The sequence below is a fragment of the Symphodus melops genome (assembly GCF_947650265.1).
Source record: "Symphodus melops genome assembly, chromosome: 3".
Taxonomy (NCBI): Eukaryota; Metazoa; Chordata; class Actinopteri; order Labriformes; family Labridae; genus Symphodus; species Symphodus melops.
Window position 1 is genome coordinate 26319092 of NC_136693.1, and position 15633 is coordinate 26334724.

Genomic DNA, 15633 nt, shown 5'->3' on the forward strand with positions numbered 1-15633 from the left:
TGTGGTATCTTTATGTAAAGTGCAGTGAGTTGTTTCCCAACTCGTGGCAGATTCTGTTTACTCAGGCGTAACAAACGTCCAATAACATGAAGTTTCAATAATCATACTCTGACTGATAAATAAAACAAGAATACAAATGTTGCTGTCAAAGGTTGAAAAGTTGAGACTTTAATAGAAATCCAAAGCATTTTGTGAATCAATGTTTACAAAGAGGAACATATAAGAAAAATACATATTTAAAAATAAAATAAAAAAAGTTTATTTTCTCTCCAAGAGGCGCATTGACTTGAAATGTGTTACAGTTGAGTTTGTCCCTTTAAGCAACTTCTGCACTATTTTCAACAGTGTGAACGCTTCATGAAGGTTCTGCTCATCAATGTGTTGATTCTATGACTCAATAATCATCATCATTGATTGTGTCTTCTGTTGTGCAGGTGAGGAATGAGAGTGGGAGAGAAGAAAGAATAATCTTTGCTCTTTATTGAAAGTAAGATATGAAATCACCGTGTTCGTCTGAACTGTGAGACATGAAATCAGAATTACTTGCTGCTCACGAGAGGGCTGAAAGGTTTCGCTGTTTCAGACATGAACGCCTCGATCTCCTCCACGGTGCGGGGGACGCAGGTCAGCAGCTCGACACCGTCATGTGTGACTGCGATGTCATCTTCAATGCGGACCTGCACACGGGAGAGACAGCAGAGAAGCTAAAGGCAAACTCAGAACACAGAAGGATTCATATGATGAATATGAGCTGAGCAAGTAACAGAAGTTTCAGGATGACTTTCATTTAATCTCTCATACAAGTTTTCATTTGATACATTTTTATATATTCCCAAAGTATTAACAATGCCATCTGCAGATAAAGATCAACGTACTGTTTTCATCCTGAGATAGAGTATAACGTTTTCAGTGCTTTGCGTCTGAGTGGGGACTACACTTCAGTACAAGTGGAATATGGAGCTTTAATCTCTGTGATTACTCTTCAGTAAGGTCAATGAAACAACAAAATGACCCCACGTAGGCAGACTCACCCCTCCGAAGCCTCGGAAGCGAGCCAGCACTTGGTTATTGATGAAGCAGCTCTGTGCGGGGTTGGCCAGGGCCTCGTCCAGCAGGTGGTTGATGAAGTAAATGCCCGGCTCCACCGTGAGCACCATCCTCTCCTGCACCAGGCGGCCCATCCGAAGACTCTTCAGGCCAGGCTCGTTGATACGCTCCAAACCCTGGACAACGATCCAGATGGTTAAAACCAAACAATCAGAGAAAACAACAAATGAAACATTTAGTAAAAACCTGTTTCAGCTGCTTCACTTGAATTTAAGGGACTCAATGTAAACTGCAGCAGAGACTGTATCAAGGCTACTACTTGAGCTGATGCTTTGGACACTTGAGGCATTATGAGAAGAAACACAATGAGTTTTCTTGTTTCGGTTAAAAATATTTGTAGGATTTTTTTGATGAATGGAAAGTTCTAAACTCACAAAAGAAACAAAAATATGAAGTGGTTCTCTGTTTGACCTTGGACTGACTGTGTGCGCAGGCTTTCTGATGACGTCTGAATTTGTGTTTTGCTTCACTTTACTATCTTTATTTCTGTCTAACTGAATGTAACAGACACATTAGTTTGCCATGTATCCACAGAGGAAGTAGCACTGTATTCATATTATAAAACACACTTCCCACGCTGACACCGTCTGTCACTGAAGAGTCAGCACTTCCTCTGTTTCTGTGGGTTAACTGTCATCTGTGTTTACTGTTAAAATCCTCCACCACAAACTGAGACTGTCTGTGTTCAGAGTTTAAGCCTTCCTCTCTCCTGACCTCAGCCTGAACTTGTTCCTCCAGTGTTTTTTATTTTCCTGCTCTTCCTTTAAACAAACTGTCCCTCTATTATTGATGACACATCAGTGTTGGAGGAACAGGGGTGTCTTGGGACTTTGACTGTTACAACATGAACTACTGGTTGGTTGTGTCTCCTGCTCTCACTTCAGGGTATCCCCCCACATCGTGCACATCGATGCCCAGCAGGTGTCCAAGGCCGTGGGGCATGAAGACGGAGCCCATGTGGACTTTCAACATGTCCTCCACGCTGCCGGTCACAATGCCGATCTTCACCAGCTCCTCCAGGTGAACCCTGTCAGCCAGGCGGTGCATGTCAGTCCACTTAACACCTTCAACAAATAAAACAAAAGTGGTTCATTTGAAATCCAACATAAAGCTTAAGCCAAAACAACTTTTAGATCAGGTTAGTATTTAAATTTAAAATGAAAACGGATTAAAGACTGTTCAACTCAAATTCGATGATTGTCTAACAAAGACAACATTTAGCATTAATCCCTGTTAGCATCACGGCTCATCATTGCTCTTTAAGGTCAAAGATCACAAACGACAGCAGCACCAAAGAAGACGGTTTAACTGTGGGCAACATAAGAGTTCAAGGGATCAGAAGTCGTAACAGCACAAAGAAAAAAACCTCATATTCTTTGAGACTTAAGACATAAACTTTCAGGAAATAAATTAAGAGCATTTTACTACACTATTGTATCCTAGCAAGAACTTATTTTAGGGCATGTGGTCAGACTCCGACTCACACTTGTTAGTATGTGTGCTCAATAGGGAGAATAATAAAAACCTGGTTTGATTGCAGCCATGACAGCTCGGGAGGATTTGAGGACAGCCTCATAGATGGCCCTCTGGTCTGCAGTGAACTTTCCGTTGGCCGGGAAGGAGCAGGTGATGTCTGAGGAGTAACAATAGTACTCTCCACCCATGTCGAACAGGCTGCAGGGGCAAAATCATCACATCCGATTCAGTCATTATTACCTCGACTTGTCTGTGTGTGTGTATCCAAAGGGTTTCGAGTGTTAATTCTTCATGCCATTCTTTATCATGTGTAATGGCAGTGTGTTTTTTTTACAGAAGGATTAGAGATGTTTGTCAGCTAAATTATTAAATGTTGTCACCCTCTCTAGTTGGTCCTAATCTGATAAATCAATTATTAATCATTTCATTTAAGTAGTCCACATCACGGGTTAAATGTTGTGTCTAAGCTTGACTGCAGCCATGACTGTAGCGCTGGATAACCAGCTTGCTCTCCCTGCATGTAAAAGAGTACAGTGGACTAACGGCATCTTGTAGGACCATTGAGCTTAACTGGCATATAATCACAATGACCCAGTGGTGTTACCACTGCTGCAGATAGCTGAACATGGTCACCCACAGAGTGCTGCATGTTTAAAGTGTCACACATTTCAATTAAATTAGCTTTCAATTTCCTTATCGAAGATTCTGACAAAAAATGGTTCAAATTTGTGTTAAATCAACAGAGAAATGAGTCACTAAAAACCTCCCTAATAAGGATGTTAAAGCACACCGAAGGTTTGCATGTACGATGGGCGGTCAGGACTAGCATACAGCAGGGGGCTCTGAATCCGAGCTAATTGGAGAGCCTTACAGAGGTGTCACTCTGGGCTGATGTGGTGGCTCTTGCTGCCCATCTAGTTTAACGGTTGGGTTGTTGGAGCCATCAGGGGGTTTTCAGGCTGAGTATCAGTGTTGTCACTATCTGAATAAATGACACGAGGGTCTGCTGAAAGTAGCAATGCCGTTTGGGTAATGCTAACCACCAAAGGCAATGTGTTAAGATATGCAATGTTTAGGTGGGGTAACTGGGGTGGAGGTGTTTCTCGGAGTAAACGTCCTTGTCAAGAGGGCGGAAGGATCTTCAAACCATAAACGTACCACATGTCTCCATCTGTGATTGTCTTGTCATTTGGAGCCCCAGCATGGCCGTAGTGGAGGATGGAGGAGTTGTTTCCCCTGTTGTCAAAAAATAAAATAAAAAATAATTAGAAAAACACAAAACTAAATAAAGTCTAGTCTTCGGGTGCTTCATCAAATGTATTGTACCCTGTGACTGTTAAAGACAGACCTAGTGCATCTCTGTAGGAACACCATGGAGATCAGTGTTTCAAGTCTAATTTTAACCAGGAAACTCATTAAACCTGACCTTTAATATAAAAGGCTAACGCAGGATTATAAATGAAGGCGTCTACCTTACTGTAACCGGGCAACCGCGACCATTTGGATGTTGTACACTCTATTCTAGCTGCCTGGTTTGGACCAGCGAAAAATAATTTACTGTAGCATGAATTTATGGTCTAAAGATTGAAACTGAAACTGTTTTTTGTGTTTTATCTCCAAGCTAACGTTTTTACCATTAAAGACAATATCCTTTTTTTTTTTTTTTAAATCAGGAAAAGAACTAGTGGAAAAGTAAGTCATTTTGAATGTTGGGAACTGAGAGTATGTTCACTCATAGAGGGGCCATGTAGAACAACAAGCACATTGTATGTTTGCATGCCATTTCCTCTTATTCTTTTATTGTGTTTTTCACATCTTAACAATCAACCAGTCAGCTTGTCTTGACATGCAGGTCTGCTCAACACACATGTATGGATGTTTAGGAGGTGTGTGCATCGTTCTGTCTGATATAAATCTCTGAAGAAGCATCAGCCTGATGCTTTCTGTTAAAACTTACGTTCCACAGATACAGGTGTAGGACGTGTGACGCATTCCTCCCTTGTTGTAGCAGTAATGCTGGAAGAGGCTGCAAAGGAAAACAAAGTCAAACATTTGAAACAACAGAAACCACAGAACTTTCTCTGCCCTCGCCATGACTCCATGCTTTTTAAGAATTCATTCAGTGACTCTTAAATCATCTCACAGTCAAACACATCAAAGGCTGTAACAAATGACGAGTTCATGTTTCCTCGATCTACTAAGACAAGAACGCTGGCTCATCAGCGTGACTGACAGCTGCTCTGACATCAAATTATTTTTTAAATAGAACGGTTCTGCTGTGGAACATTTTCAAACACCAGGAATACGAACCCAGTGCTGATAATTATCAGGACAGTGTTTCAACAAATGTCAAGTGTGAGAGTGAGGGTTACAAGACATGCTCGTTAAATATCAAGGACATGCTCGAATTGAGTTTTTCCAGATGAAAACAGTAAAAGGCAGCACATATCTGCGCTGAATTTAAGAAACTTGATCTTAAATCTCAACCCTTCTATTTCTAATGGATTCACTTAACTGTTCACATTTTAATTACTCTAGTGTATTCATCAAATGCTCTGCCTGTGAGGCTGCTGTGGTGAGCGCTGTTGACTAAGGGCTCTTGGGTTTAGTCCTCATAGTTCAGAGCGTCTCTGTGTGGAGTGAACATGTTCTCCCCGGGTTACTCCGGCTTCAACCCACATTCATACATACATCACACGCTCGTTAGCTTAACTGGTGACGCTTAATGCTCGTGGTTGTGATTGTGGCTGCTTGTCTGTCTCCATATTTCAGCCCTGTGATTGACCGGACTGTACCCGCCTCTTGCCCAATGACAGCTGGGATCTGCTCCCCTGCCCCGAACAGGAAAAAGCAATATAGATAATGGAGAGATAGCTCCTTCTTCCTCTGACTCTCTCTCTCTCTCTCATCGACTCGATCTTCTGTCCTGTCTTAATTAAAGGCATAAAGATTTTTTTTTTTTTTGGAAAATGTTTTTTTTGCCTTTAATTAGAGAGTGGATAAAGTCAGAAATTGGTGGGAGAGAGAGATCGAGAGAGACACAGGTCAAATTTGAACCCAGGCCACCTGCTTGGAGGACTATAGGCTCTGTACATGGGGCACGCACACTAACCGCTAGGCTAACTTGCACCCCCAGGTTTTGGATCTTTTGGGATAAATAATAAATATCTAGTACTTTAATTATCCAATTTATCCACTCTCAGATTTCTTATTTCCTTGTATCATATTTCTATGTGTCAAAGAGAATTAAGATCGCTCTCAAGTGAGACGGTGTTGGGATTATTTCTATTACATACTGTAATACAGTCAAAAATATACATGCAATACAATGTTTACCTCTCCATTTCATACTCTTTCTGACCAGGTCTTACATTCTTCATGATCTTCAGAGAAAGAGGAGAGATAATATGCAGTTAGGAGACAGACGGACTCATTTCAAGTTCATCTTAATATTCACTAAAAGCACAAAAACCAAACCTTAAAGCTATTATCAGTGAGTACTTGACAGAAGTGTCCAATTAGCTTAGTAAGTGTTGAATAGTGATGCCTTTTTTCATCTTTTTATATGCCACCTCATTTTATCAGAGTAACACTATTTTGTAGATTAACTCTAAGAAAGAATAGTCTGAAAGATTAAATCAAAGCAGAACAAAAGTGTTTAAAAAAGTCTGAGGGCCCTCCGGCCCCTGCTGATTTGTCAGAGTATCTCCGGTTTTTACCACACAACTATTGGAAAAGATGGATCTTACTTTGAGGACACATCATCCTCTTGAAGGTCTTTTAAGTGCACGTGTAAAAGAAACAGTATTGAGCGCTCCTGGTCAGGGATTTTAGAGGGGAGATCAATGTGAGAGGTTAACAGCAGCTCAACCTCTAAAGATGTTATTCATGGTTATAAAGTGAAATCCTGTGCAGCAGTTAAATATTGCTTTAATGTTACAGCTTATTGGTCAAAAGGCTATCTTTGTTCACGGCCAGCCTCCGAGCTACTGGCTGCAGTTTAAGTCGATAGCGTTTAAACACTTTATAGCCCTGGAGGATGGTGACATCTTGATTCCTTTGGGCGAGACTTAAACTCAATAAGCTGCTCGATATGTGGGGTGTTTTATTTCATACTGTGACCTTCTCTTTTTATTCCTTTTTTTTTTATTGTTTGAAATTTTAAGATGTACCCTTGCACACTGATCTCACCACTTTATGAGCCTCGCTGGAAATCCGGTTGGTGTAGCGCAGGACCTCCAGCTCCATGTCGGTCTTAATCAGACGGCTGCACACAGATAGAAACAAGGACGTCAAGATCAGACTTCTCTTTTTTCTTTTTGCTGATTAAACTGCCAGTTTTTCAAATAAAAGCCGACAAAGAGGCATTGTAGTAAATATTTTCTTTCTGTAATAACCTGATGTAACAGTATCTAATGTAGTGAACTTGTCCCTGAGATCATTTCCAGGATCTCTGTAGACAGACTGAATCTGTCATGTTTTGACATTCCAGTGGAAACCTCTTGTAATCTTCAGCTTCAGATCTGCTTAAAATTGTTTCAAACGACATTAAAATGTATTACAGCCTTTGATTAAAATCTGAGCTTCAAGGCGGTAACAGAACTGAAAGTTTTCCACCTGCTGATCTTACATTTCTCATTCTGCACCGGAGGTGGCTAGATACTAGAGAGTGTTAATAATTGCTACAATAATAGAAGCAGATAAATAACACAAGCAGTGGTAACCAATAGTAACGGGATCGAAAGGAAAAAAAGAAAAAAGAAACAGCCCATTAAAAGAGAGCGGTGTGAGCCGTGCAGAGAAGAGGAGGCAGAAAGGTTCAATCAGGTCCGTCTCCCCGGGAGATGTGCCTGAGAAGCATTCCTTCTTATTTGAGAAAATGTCAATTCATTGAGAGGGTATAAACTCTAATGCCAAGGACAACCAGGCGAGCACGAAGTCCATTACACGCGTGCAGCCGCACTACTGAGTGTGAGACAGGAGAAACGAGCTGCTGTTTGTGATTGCACACACTCAATTAGCTGACTGGAAGCTTTCATTGTCGGACTAAACACAACATTCAGGTAATTCAGACAGAGAACAGTTCTTATTCTCATCTCGAGTGTGATCTAAAGATGTTTCAGGTACTCACCACTCCACAATGACAGGGTGTAAAAGAGTGTTGTTCACTGTGAAGCTGGAACAAAGAAAAAATAATCGTTAACAGCAAATCACAAATATTCAATGTTTGGTTGAGAGTTCAATAAGATCTCTATTCTGGTGCTTTTTCTCTTATCCTTCATCGAATGCAAGTCACTACTGCTGTGCATTGAGATGATGGAGGTATTGGATGGTTTGTCGTGTAAATATCAGAAAATCAGTCCTTCTCATTGATTATACAATCAGAAGAATGTTATTTGTGCTGAATGCTACAGCAGAACAACACTTTGCATCCCAAACAGTTTTTCACCTTCATAAGTCCCCCCCCCCTCTATTTACTATCACTCTTCTGTCTTCTCTTCATGCACAACCTACCTGCTCCCCACCCCGTCCCTCTGCATGTCCACAGAGACTCATCTATGCACCGCCTGCATTTAGACTCTGGGGGAATCCTCCAAACAGTTTCCTTCTTCATATGTTTCAACCCTTAATTAGTTAAGATGCTTCACATTGATAGAGTCTAATCAACAACAACAGCACAAATCTTTACATTCCCTGCATATATATATATATTTTTCATAATAGGCTTCCAATTAAACTCCCCTTGTTGAAATACAATTGAATGCAAATGTATTTATAAGCTTTGAAATAAGTGTATACAACGTGTTTTTTTTCGAAGCAGTGAGGTTCAGATTAAAGAAAAGCTCAAATGTTAAATATGCATCTGAAGAAAGAACAAAGCCCAGTACTAAGGCCAACAGAAACAATAGCACGAGCTGAACTAACAACCAAAAGCACTGTTGTTGTCTGAATTCAATTGTATTCAGAATGAGGTTAATCAGCTGTAATCAGTATGCATGAGAGTCTGTTGTATCCTTGGTTTAAAAAGATAAAAAATAAAACATAAATAATAACCTCCCAAACACACAAACAAATAATTATGTAAATGCAAAGTGATGCCAATTAAACATACCGGCTAATTCCTTCAAAGGAGGCTTCACGGCAGATGCTACCGCTATCTGTATTCTGCCCTCGCTGCATGGGAAACACAAACACATGCCGAACCAGTGAAATGACATCACAACCAAGTCCTTTAAATGTCAACACTATTCATTCAGTGGGTTTATACTCAAGCACAAACAAGGACTCATAACACATGAACGTCTCCTGAGTCAGGCTTTAGATGATCAAAAGTGACTTTTATAAAAATAAGAACTTCTTTTTTTATGAATTAGACTTAATAAGTGGGACCTGCAGTTCAGGGCTATAGAGGTTCTAATACGGGGGGGGGGGGGGGGGGGGGGGCAGCGTACCAGTGTGAGGAGAACTTCAGGGCTCATGTGGGACAGAACATCAGCAATCTGTAAGAAGCACACATTGAGTAATTAGAAGACAACAAGCACAGGTTGTTTCCTTCCTCTGCTCTCAGGCTGCAGAATAAAGGTCACTCTGGCAGAGGCTGTTGTGGCTACGCAGCCTGTCTGCTGCTCAGTGGCTCATTGAAAGACACACCTCGAGCGACTTTATTACTCCTCTGCCAACAGCCTAAATGTCAGACAGAAGGTCCAACACTCAGTTTTCACAGACAGGTGATAACTGAGCTATTTTTGTATGAAACAAAAACAACAGAGAAACATCCTTTAACAAAAAAAAAAAAGAACTTTCTTAAAACCTGAAATCATCATTGCAACTTCATTTAGAGACATAAAAATAATTGCTTTTAGCTGATTAGTTTTGGGACTACAGTCTAATAAAAGGGAGCCAATGAGTAAATCAGTAGCTGTAACAATAACTTCAACCTATAAAGGAAAGATGTGAACCGTTGAAAATTGGACTCCCTTTAATTGTTTTTGTTTGAAATAAAAATCCTGAATGTGTTGAAAGAATCAGATTTGTTCATGTGTGCAGGAGTTGTAGTCCCTGAAGTAAACACACATACTGTATCAGTCGATTGAAACGTGATGGAACAACGTTTCAATTTGCAGAATGATGACGTTTTTTCTGCAATATAATCCATCCATCCATCCGTGATCTCTACCGCTTTTTTTCCTGTTTAGGGACACAGGGCGCTGGAGCCGATCCCAGCTGCCAAGGACAGGGTACGGTACATCCCGGACAAGTCGCCACACACTCACATGGCTGACATATTGAGACAGACAACCAGCCACACTGAGAGTCACCAAATAACCTCCGAAGCCTGTCTTTACTTTGTACTGTGGGAGGAAGCCACTCATGTAAAGGGAGAACATATGAACCTCACACAGAAAGATGCTAAACACGGACAGCGCTAACCACTGCACCACTGTGCAGCTTTACTACTTAATCAGAAAATCAGTGGCACCCAAAGCCAACGTGAACACACCTGGGCTTCTCAAAATAAAGAGCTTAACTTCAGCTGTGGAAAAGTCTGAGAAGAGAAGTGCGACTCAGATACATCCTTCTTCAAATATCATCCCAGACTCAAAAAGCATGAAAAAAGAAAACTCGAACAACAGTTAATAATGACGGTAAACACCAGCTGAATTTACGTGTTCTCATGTTAAGCAGGGCTCTGCCAAGGAAAGTGTGTGTGTGCAACAATACTTTCAGTGTGTGTATGTTTGAAAAACAGAAAACTGCTCAAACATTCATGACCTAGTTTGGATAAAAAGGAAATATTGTTCTCTTTTAGATCCTCCCGCGGGCAGCATCGTCGGCTGAATGCTGAACACCAGAAACTGACTTCTTTAGTTAAACACATTCAGAGACAGTTGTTACAGGATTATATAGTTTTATTTTACACAGCAGTGTGGGCCTGAGATTACTCCATTCAAGAAGGGCTTGTTGACAGAAGTGATAATTTGAATCTCAACCTGTGACTAATTAGGGACTCTAACACCTCAGGCAGGTGTGGAGATGTAAATAAATATCTGAAAGCACAGCAGGAGAATGAGTCATCAGGAGGTCATGGTGCGAGATCATTTCAGACTGTTTTGGGTGTAAAAGGCAATCGCAGACTGCCTGAACTTGAATGTGTGTTTTTTTTGTTTTTTTTTAGAAAAGGTGGGTAAATTACTTCATAATATCAACATGATACAGGAAGTGTATGTTGAGTGAGCACAGCTGTTATTCTTTTTACTTTGACAATGATGTTATCATCGTACCCAGCATTTAAACTCTCTCACATTTGCACCAAACATTCAACCCTCGAATAGTTCACAACTTTCATGGACATGTCCGCTTCGATGTCATCCCCCGGTAACACGTCTATTCAGCTGAGAAGGCTTCCTCTCGTGAGAGCGTTTCTTAAGCCGTGACACCTTCTACTCAAAAAGGACTGATTACTTTTTAAGGGGTTTCCCAAAAAGGAAGATGACTTCACCTTTGAAACCATCTATAGAAGTAGATGTGCTTTATTGTAACCTCGTAGCTCAGAAATTCAAACATCTTGATTCACTGGCTGCAGAAAAAAAGGCCACAAACACACAGACACACACACACACACACACACCCACAGAGACACGCACACACACACACTCACAGGCTTTAAACACCAGAACTTACATCACAGGTGTAGTAGACCTCATCCACAGCATACTTTGTCTTAAAGTGCTCTTTGGGATAGATCCTGTTAACACAAAGCAAAGTGCAGTCAATAAAAACACACACACTCAGTGACAATTTGAAGAAAAGAAACAGAAAGCTTGAGAGCCTCATTGTTTTGTAAACCTTATTTCTGGCAGCTATAATTGCAGTTTTGGAAGAAAAGCATATTTGAAAAAAAAAAATGTTTTGTGTCTCTCTTAGTTGATACTATGCCATTAGCTGACTTGTTAAAGGCAGGGTGGTTAATTTTCTCCAGATACACTTTTTAAGATTTTGGTTGACACTTTGAATTCAGCTATTATTTTCAAAATATAAATCATTATGTATCAAAGCAGAATTAAAACCAGCTATTATGAAATGGAGCTCTTAGGATAGGTAATAAACTGAATTCATAAAATAATTACAGGTGAGGGTTTTTTTTGTCTGGTTCAACACAAGTTAGACTTCTTTTTTGCAACCAGTGAAGTCAGGGACAAAAAGCTGAGAGAGGAAGAACAAAACTCAAGATGAGCTGATTAAGTAACTCCTCTTGTGTGTGTTTTTATACATGTCAGATGATTAAAGATACTCTGTGGTTTATAGATGAGGAAACAACAAACATGTGACATAGTCAAGGGCCTGTAGGCTATTTCCACATAATTACGTGCAGTGGGTTCACTGAACAGCTTGCACAAAAACAGGAGAAAGTGCTGAAGCAGTCCGAATAAATTCTGTCCATCAGCAGACCTCAGCAGACTGCCATTTTAAAGTTATAATCAAAACGTCACGGTGTTGCTAACAATAAATCAAAAAAATAAAACGGTCAAATAAAAACATGTTTATGCTTGCTGTGATGCATGTTGCTCGATACGACTTTGTCAACCCTTTCTTCAGGCTGCAGCTCTCAGCTAGACAGCAGCTGGTTCTGATTGTTGGCCGTGTTCAGCGCTCTTTGAAGATTAGTGTGACTCACTCTCCCATCCAAGTAGCATAGCTCTCAGGCAGTTTGGGAACAAAAAGGATGGATTTCCCTGACTCCACGTCAATGGCTCCATAACAATCAGCCTCGGTTACTCCGAACGCCCAGTGGAAGAAAGACTCCTGTAGGACGGTGAGAATGAGCAGGAGCTTTGGTCAGAGAGATTAAAACGAGCAGCGAGTTACATGAGACGTTCTTCAGTGCTGTTTGTGATGAGGTGAGTTCGGACAACACAGGTTAATCCAGAGCTCAACATACAGCTCTGTTAGGAGCAGTATAGATTCTGCTTAGCTTCAGTACTTCAGTGTATTTTGTACCAAGTGACGAAAAATACACTTGAATCTAATTTGAGCATCTACAGCTTGCAGCATGAGACGCACCTAACGAAATATGATTACAATTTCAAACCACCTCCAATCAACCAGCATCAAATAACCTCAGTCTCATCTGGTTATAATCTAGATATCATAAGACCACTGGGAGTCTTTGGCTTGCTGCTGTTGTCTGTGGCTGTTTTCTAAAACTGCCTACTATGCTATTAGTGCGTACTGATTTACAAAAAGATAAACTTATTTGGTTTTACCGTTGTTTACCAAATAGGGCCGTCTGTTGATTACACAAGACAACCTAAATGGAAGTGAATTGTCTTTCTGAGAATGTGTGCACATCAGTTTTCTCTTCTTGAAAAAATGTTGTACACCTTGTAATCCACCTCAGAATTAAAATGTATTTGTTAATTCAAACCCCCAATAAAAAAAATCTATTTCATTTGCAACTGTGATGTCTAATCATATGGAAAAATGTAAGGAATGACAGCTGAATCAGGTCACATCAAATTAAAGACTGGGTCCCTGACTCAGACGCCAGATTTGCACAAGTCCCAGGATCAGCGTGTATAGACCACGTACCTGTCTGAAGAGCAGGTCTGTGTCCGTGCAGTACCTCTGCTTCTGCTCTCCACCCTGCAGCACCACCATCGACTGTGGCACCAACCCATCTTTGGCCTTCAGCCCCTCGCACAGACGTCGACGATTCTCTGCAAACAGGGCAGCAGACACCCTCAGGGTTTCGTTGCCCAGGCAGTAGACAGCTCTGCAAAAACAGGAATATACAAAACAGCTGAGCCGATTGTGGAGCTGTGGGTTGAGAAAATCAACTTCAATTAAGTGTCTCTATGTCGGATGAAGATTAGCAAACAAGTATAAGGAAAAGAAATATGGCCACACTGTCCATACTTCATATAACGATCCTCTTCTATTGTACTTGTAATAACAACTTTAAAAAATGAAGTATGATCAACTCAGTCCCCCACAGCATAGCTTGCCTTGAGTAAGGCGTAACACATAGATTTAGACAGAATTACATCTTTTTTCTGATAAGTAAAGTAATAAATCTTCATCACTCGGCTTTCTTGATAAGATAACACAAGGTACATATATCAGGTTCACTCTAGTCTTTACTAAAGGTTAATCCATTATAACCTCACAGTATGTCTAGATCAAGGATTTCTGTATCATTCAGGGGGAAGAGTTGGCAGGTGTAACTTTATCTGTGAGGAGGACAGATAAGACCCAGCGAGGTGTGAAGTCATGTTCTTAAAGCAGAAGATCCACAAAGCTGGCAAAAAAGGTGAAAATAGGAAAAGAAACTGACACACATGAGGTCCAGGTTTTTTATGACCAATACTTTGTGAAACTTCAAACTTTGTTAGTTTTTTTTTCCAAGCAGAGTAACTGGCCCTAAAACTGTGTTACATAATCTGCAGGGTGTGCCTGGTGTTTGTTCTGACCTCTGGAAGAAGTCCCCTCATGTCTGCTGACTGCAGACAACTTAATGATTACAACAGCAGATTCTTCTGGTTTAATCAGAAGAACACGAGAGATAACACAAGATAAATATTGCTCTGTGGACATAACGTTGATTTATTTCAAACACGATATGAAAAACCATGTTCCACTGACACAAAGAAACATGTATTTTATGTTCACCCCACAATGTGTTGCGAATTTATATTCTGAATTTGTTCTCCAGGTAACTTAACTTTAGCTAAGTCCTTCATACATCAATGAACCTCTGGTTTATTTGCAATAACACTTTTTAGACAAAACAAACTTCCTCATCATATTTAAAAACACTAGAAGGTAACTATTATGAACGTGCACTGTGTGCCATAAATAATAATGGGGGAATAAATGGGGGGTAATTACAACAAGGAGCGGCGCAGTTGTAGTGCTCTCATGCATTTCTAAAATTTGTTTTATTGTTCTAGAGGTCACGATTATAATAAATGTATGCTATTTAATTAACAAGAACATTTTATTAACAAGTTAGTTAATCAGATTGAAAGTGCTTTCTCTTTTACCTTCTGTGAAGTTATGTATTATTATTATTATTATTTTTTTTTTTTACTTCCTGCCAGGTCAATATAAAATAGTTCTTAATATGTAATGTGTCTCTCCAGATATAATGACCTGCAGAAAAGAAGTTTTTTCTTGTCATTAGTTTAAAAATTGGTAAAGCTTTGCTGTCAACTTTGCAGCTTTATACGAGCTCGTGAGCTTTGCAAAGTAACATTTGTATTTTTCTGCGCTGATTAAAAACATGTTAGAGACTTTCTTGCATTACATATAAATACATTAAATTCACTTCAAGAAAAATCGACTCACTGTTGTGCTGCAGCCATGTTGACGTGCTGGTCCAGAATGTCACGTGCTGACAGGAGTCACGTGAGTTCAGTTCTGGCACAAGTCAGCTGACGTGGCAATGTGCTGCGTTCACGTCTTTAGGAAAAACGAACAGCAACAGAAAATAGAACGGATGCTCTTTAATAACATTATTCTCTCATCATCGCTTGTGTCAAGTGTTGCAATCACTGGGAGGAAAAATCATCAAATAAATGTATCAAGCATCGCCCAAAACCGAAACAACGCAGCTCTGTGAGTTTCTATGAAATAGCTTCAAATTTCCTATGCTGATAAACGTCACATCATGTCATTTTATCAGATATGTAATCTTACAGTAGTCGGGTGAAATTATTGTTCAATGACAAAGAAGTTGAAAAAATTTAACTAAATTTACAAAAGTAAATCACCGTACTATGGACAAGGCATACGAGATGTTTATGTAGAATTACATAATATCGTGGAGTATGCACTAATCAGGCTTATAGCCTATTTTTAGTTTATTGGCTTTTGAGCCTACTGATTGATGAACATGTGATTGGTAAAATGTTCCAATGTGATTAAATGTTATGTTTTGGATTGAATAATAAAAAAAGACATGTTACTTGGGTTTTGTAATTATGTGTTTGTTTACTGTACAATCTCTAGAAATCAGGAAATAAACACATCTAAAGTCTTATATAACAT

The 15633-nt window shown here is 39.9% G+C and overlaps 1 protein-coding gene across 1 annotated transcript; it reads right to left on the reverse strand.

The window, feature by feature from the left end:
• Positions 1-139: 139 nt before the first annotated feature.
• On the reverse strand, positions 140-15003 carry pepd (peptidase D). The gene is made up of 15 exons (XM_079340052.1): positions 14932-15003; positions 13174-13357; positions 12260-12387; positions 11266-11329; positions 9036-9083; positions 8696-8757; positions 7715-7759; positions 6775-6850; positions 5920-5966; positions 4541-4609; positions 3742-3819; positions 2633-2781; positions 1987-2171; positions 1032-1223; positions 140-677 (listed from the first exon to the last, which is right to left on the reverse strand). Exons 1-15 carry the CDS (start codon positions 14946-14948, stop codon positions 540-542), a joined length of 1482 nt encoding a protein of 493 aa, XP_079196178.1. The 5' UTR covers positions 14949-15003; the 3' UTR covers positions 140-539.
• Between the last annotated feature and the right edge of the window lie 630 nt (positions 15004-15633).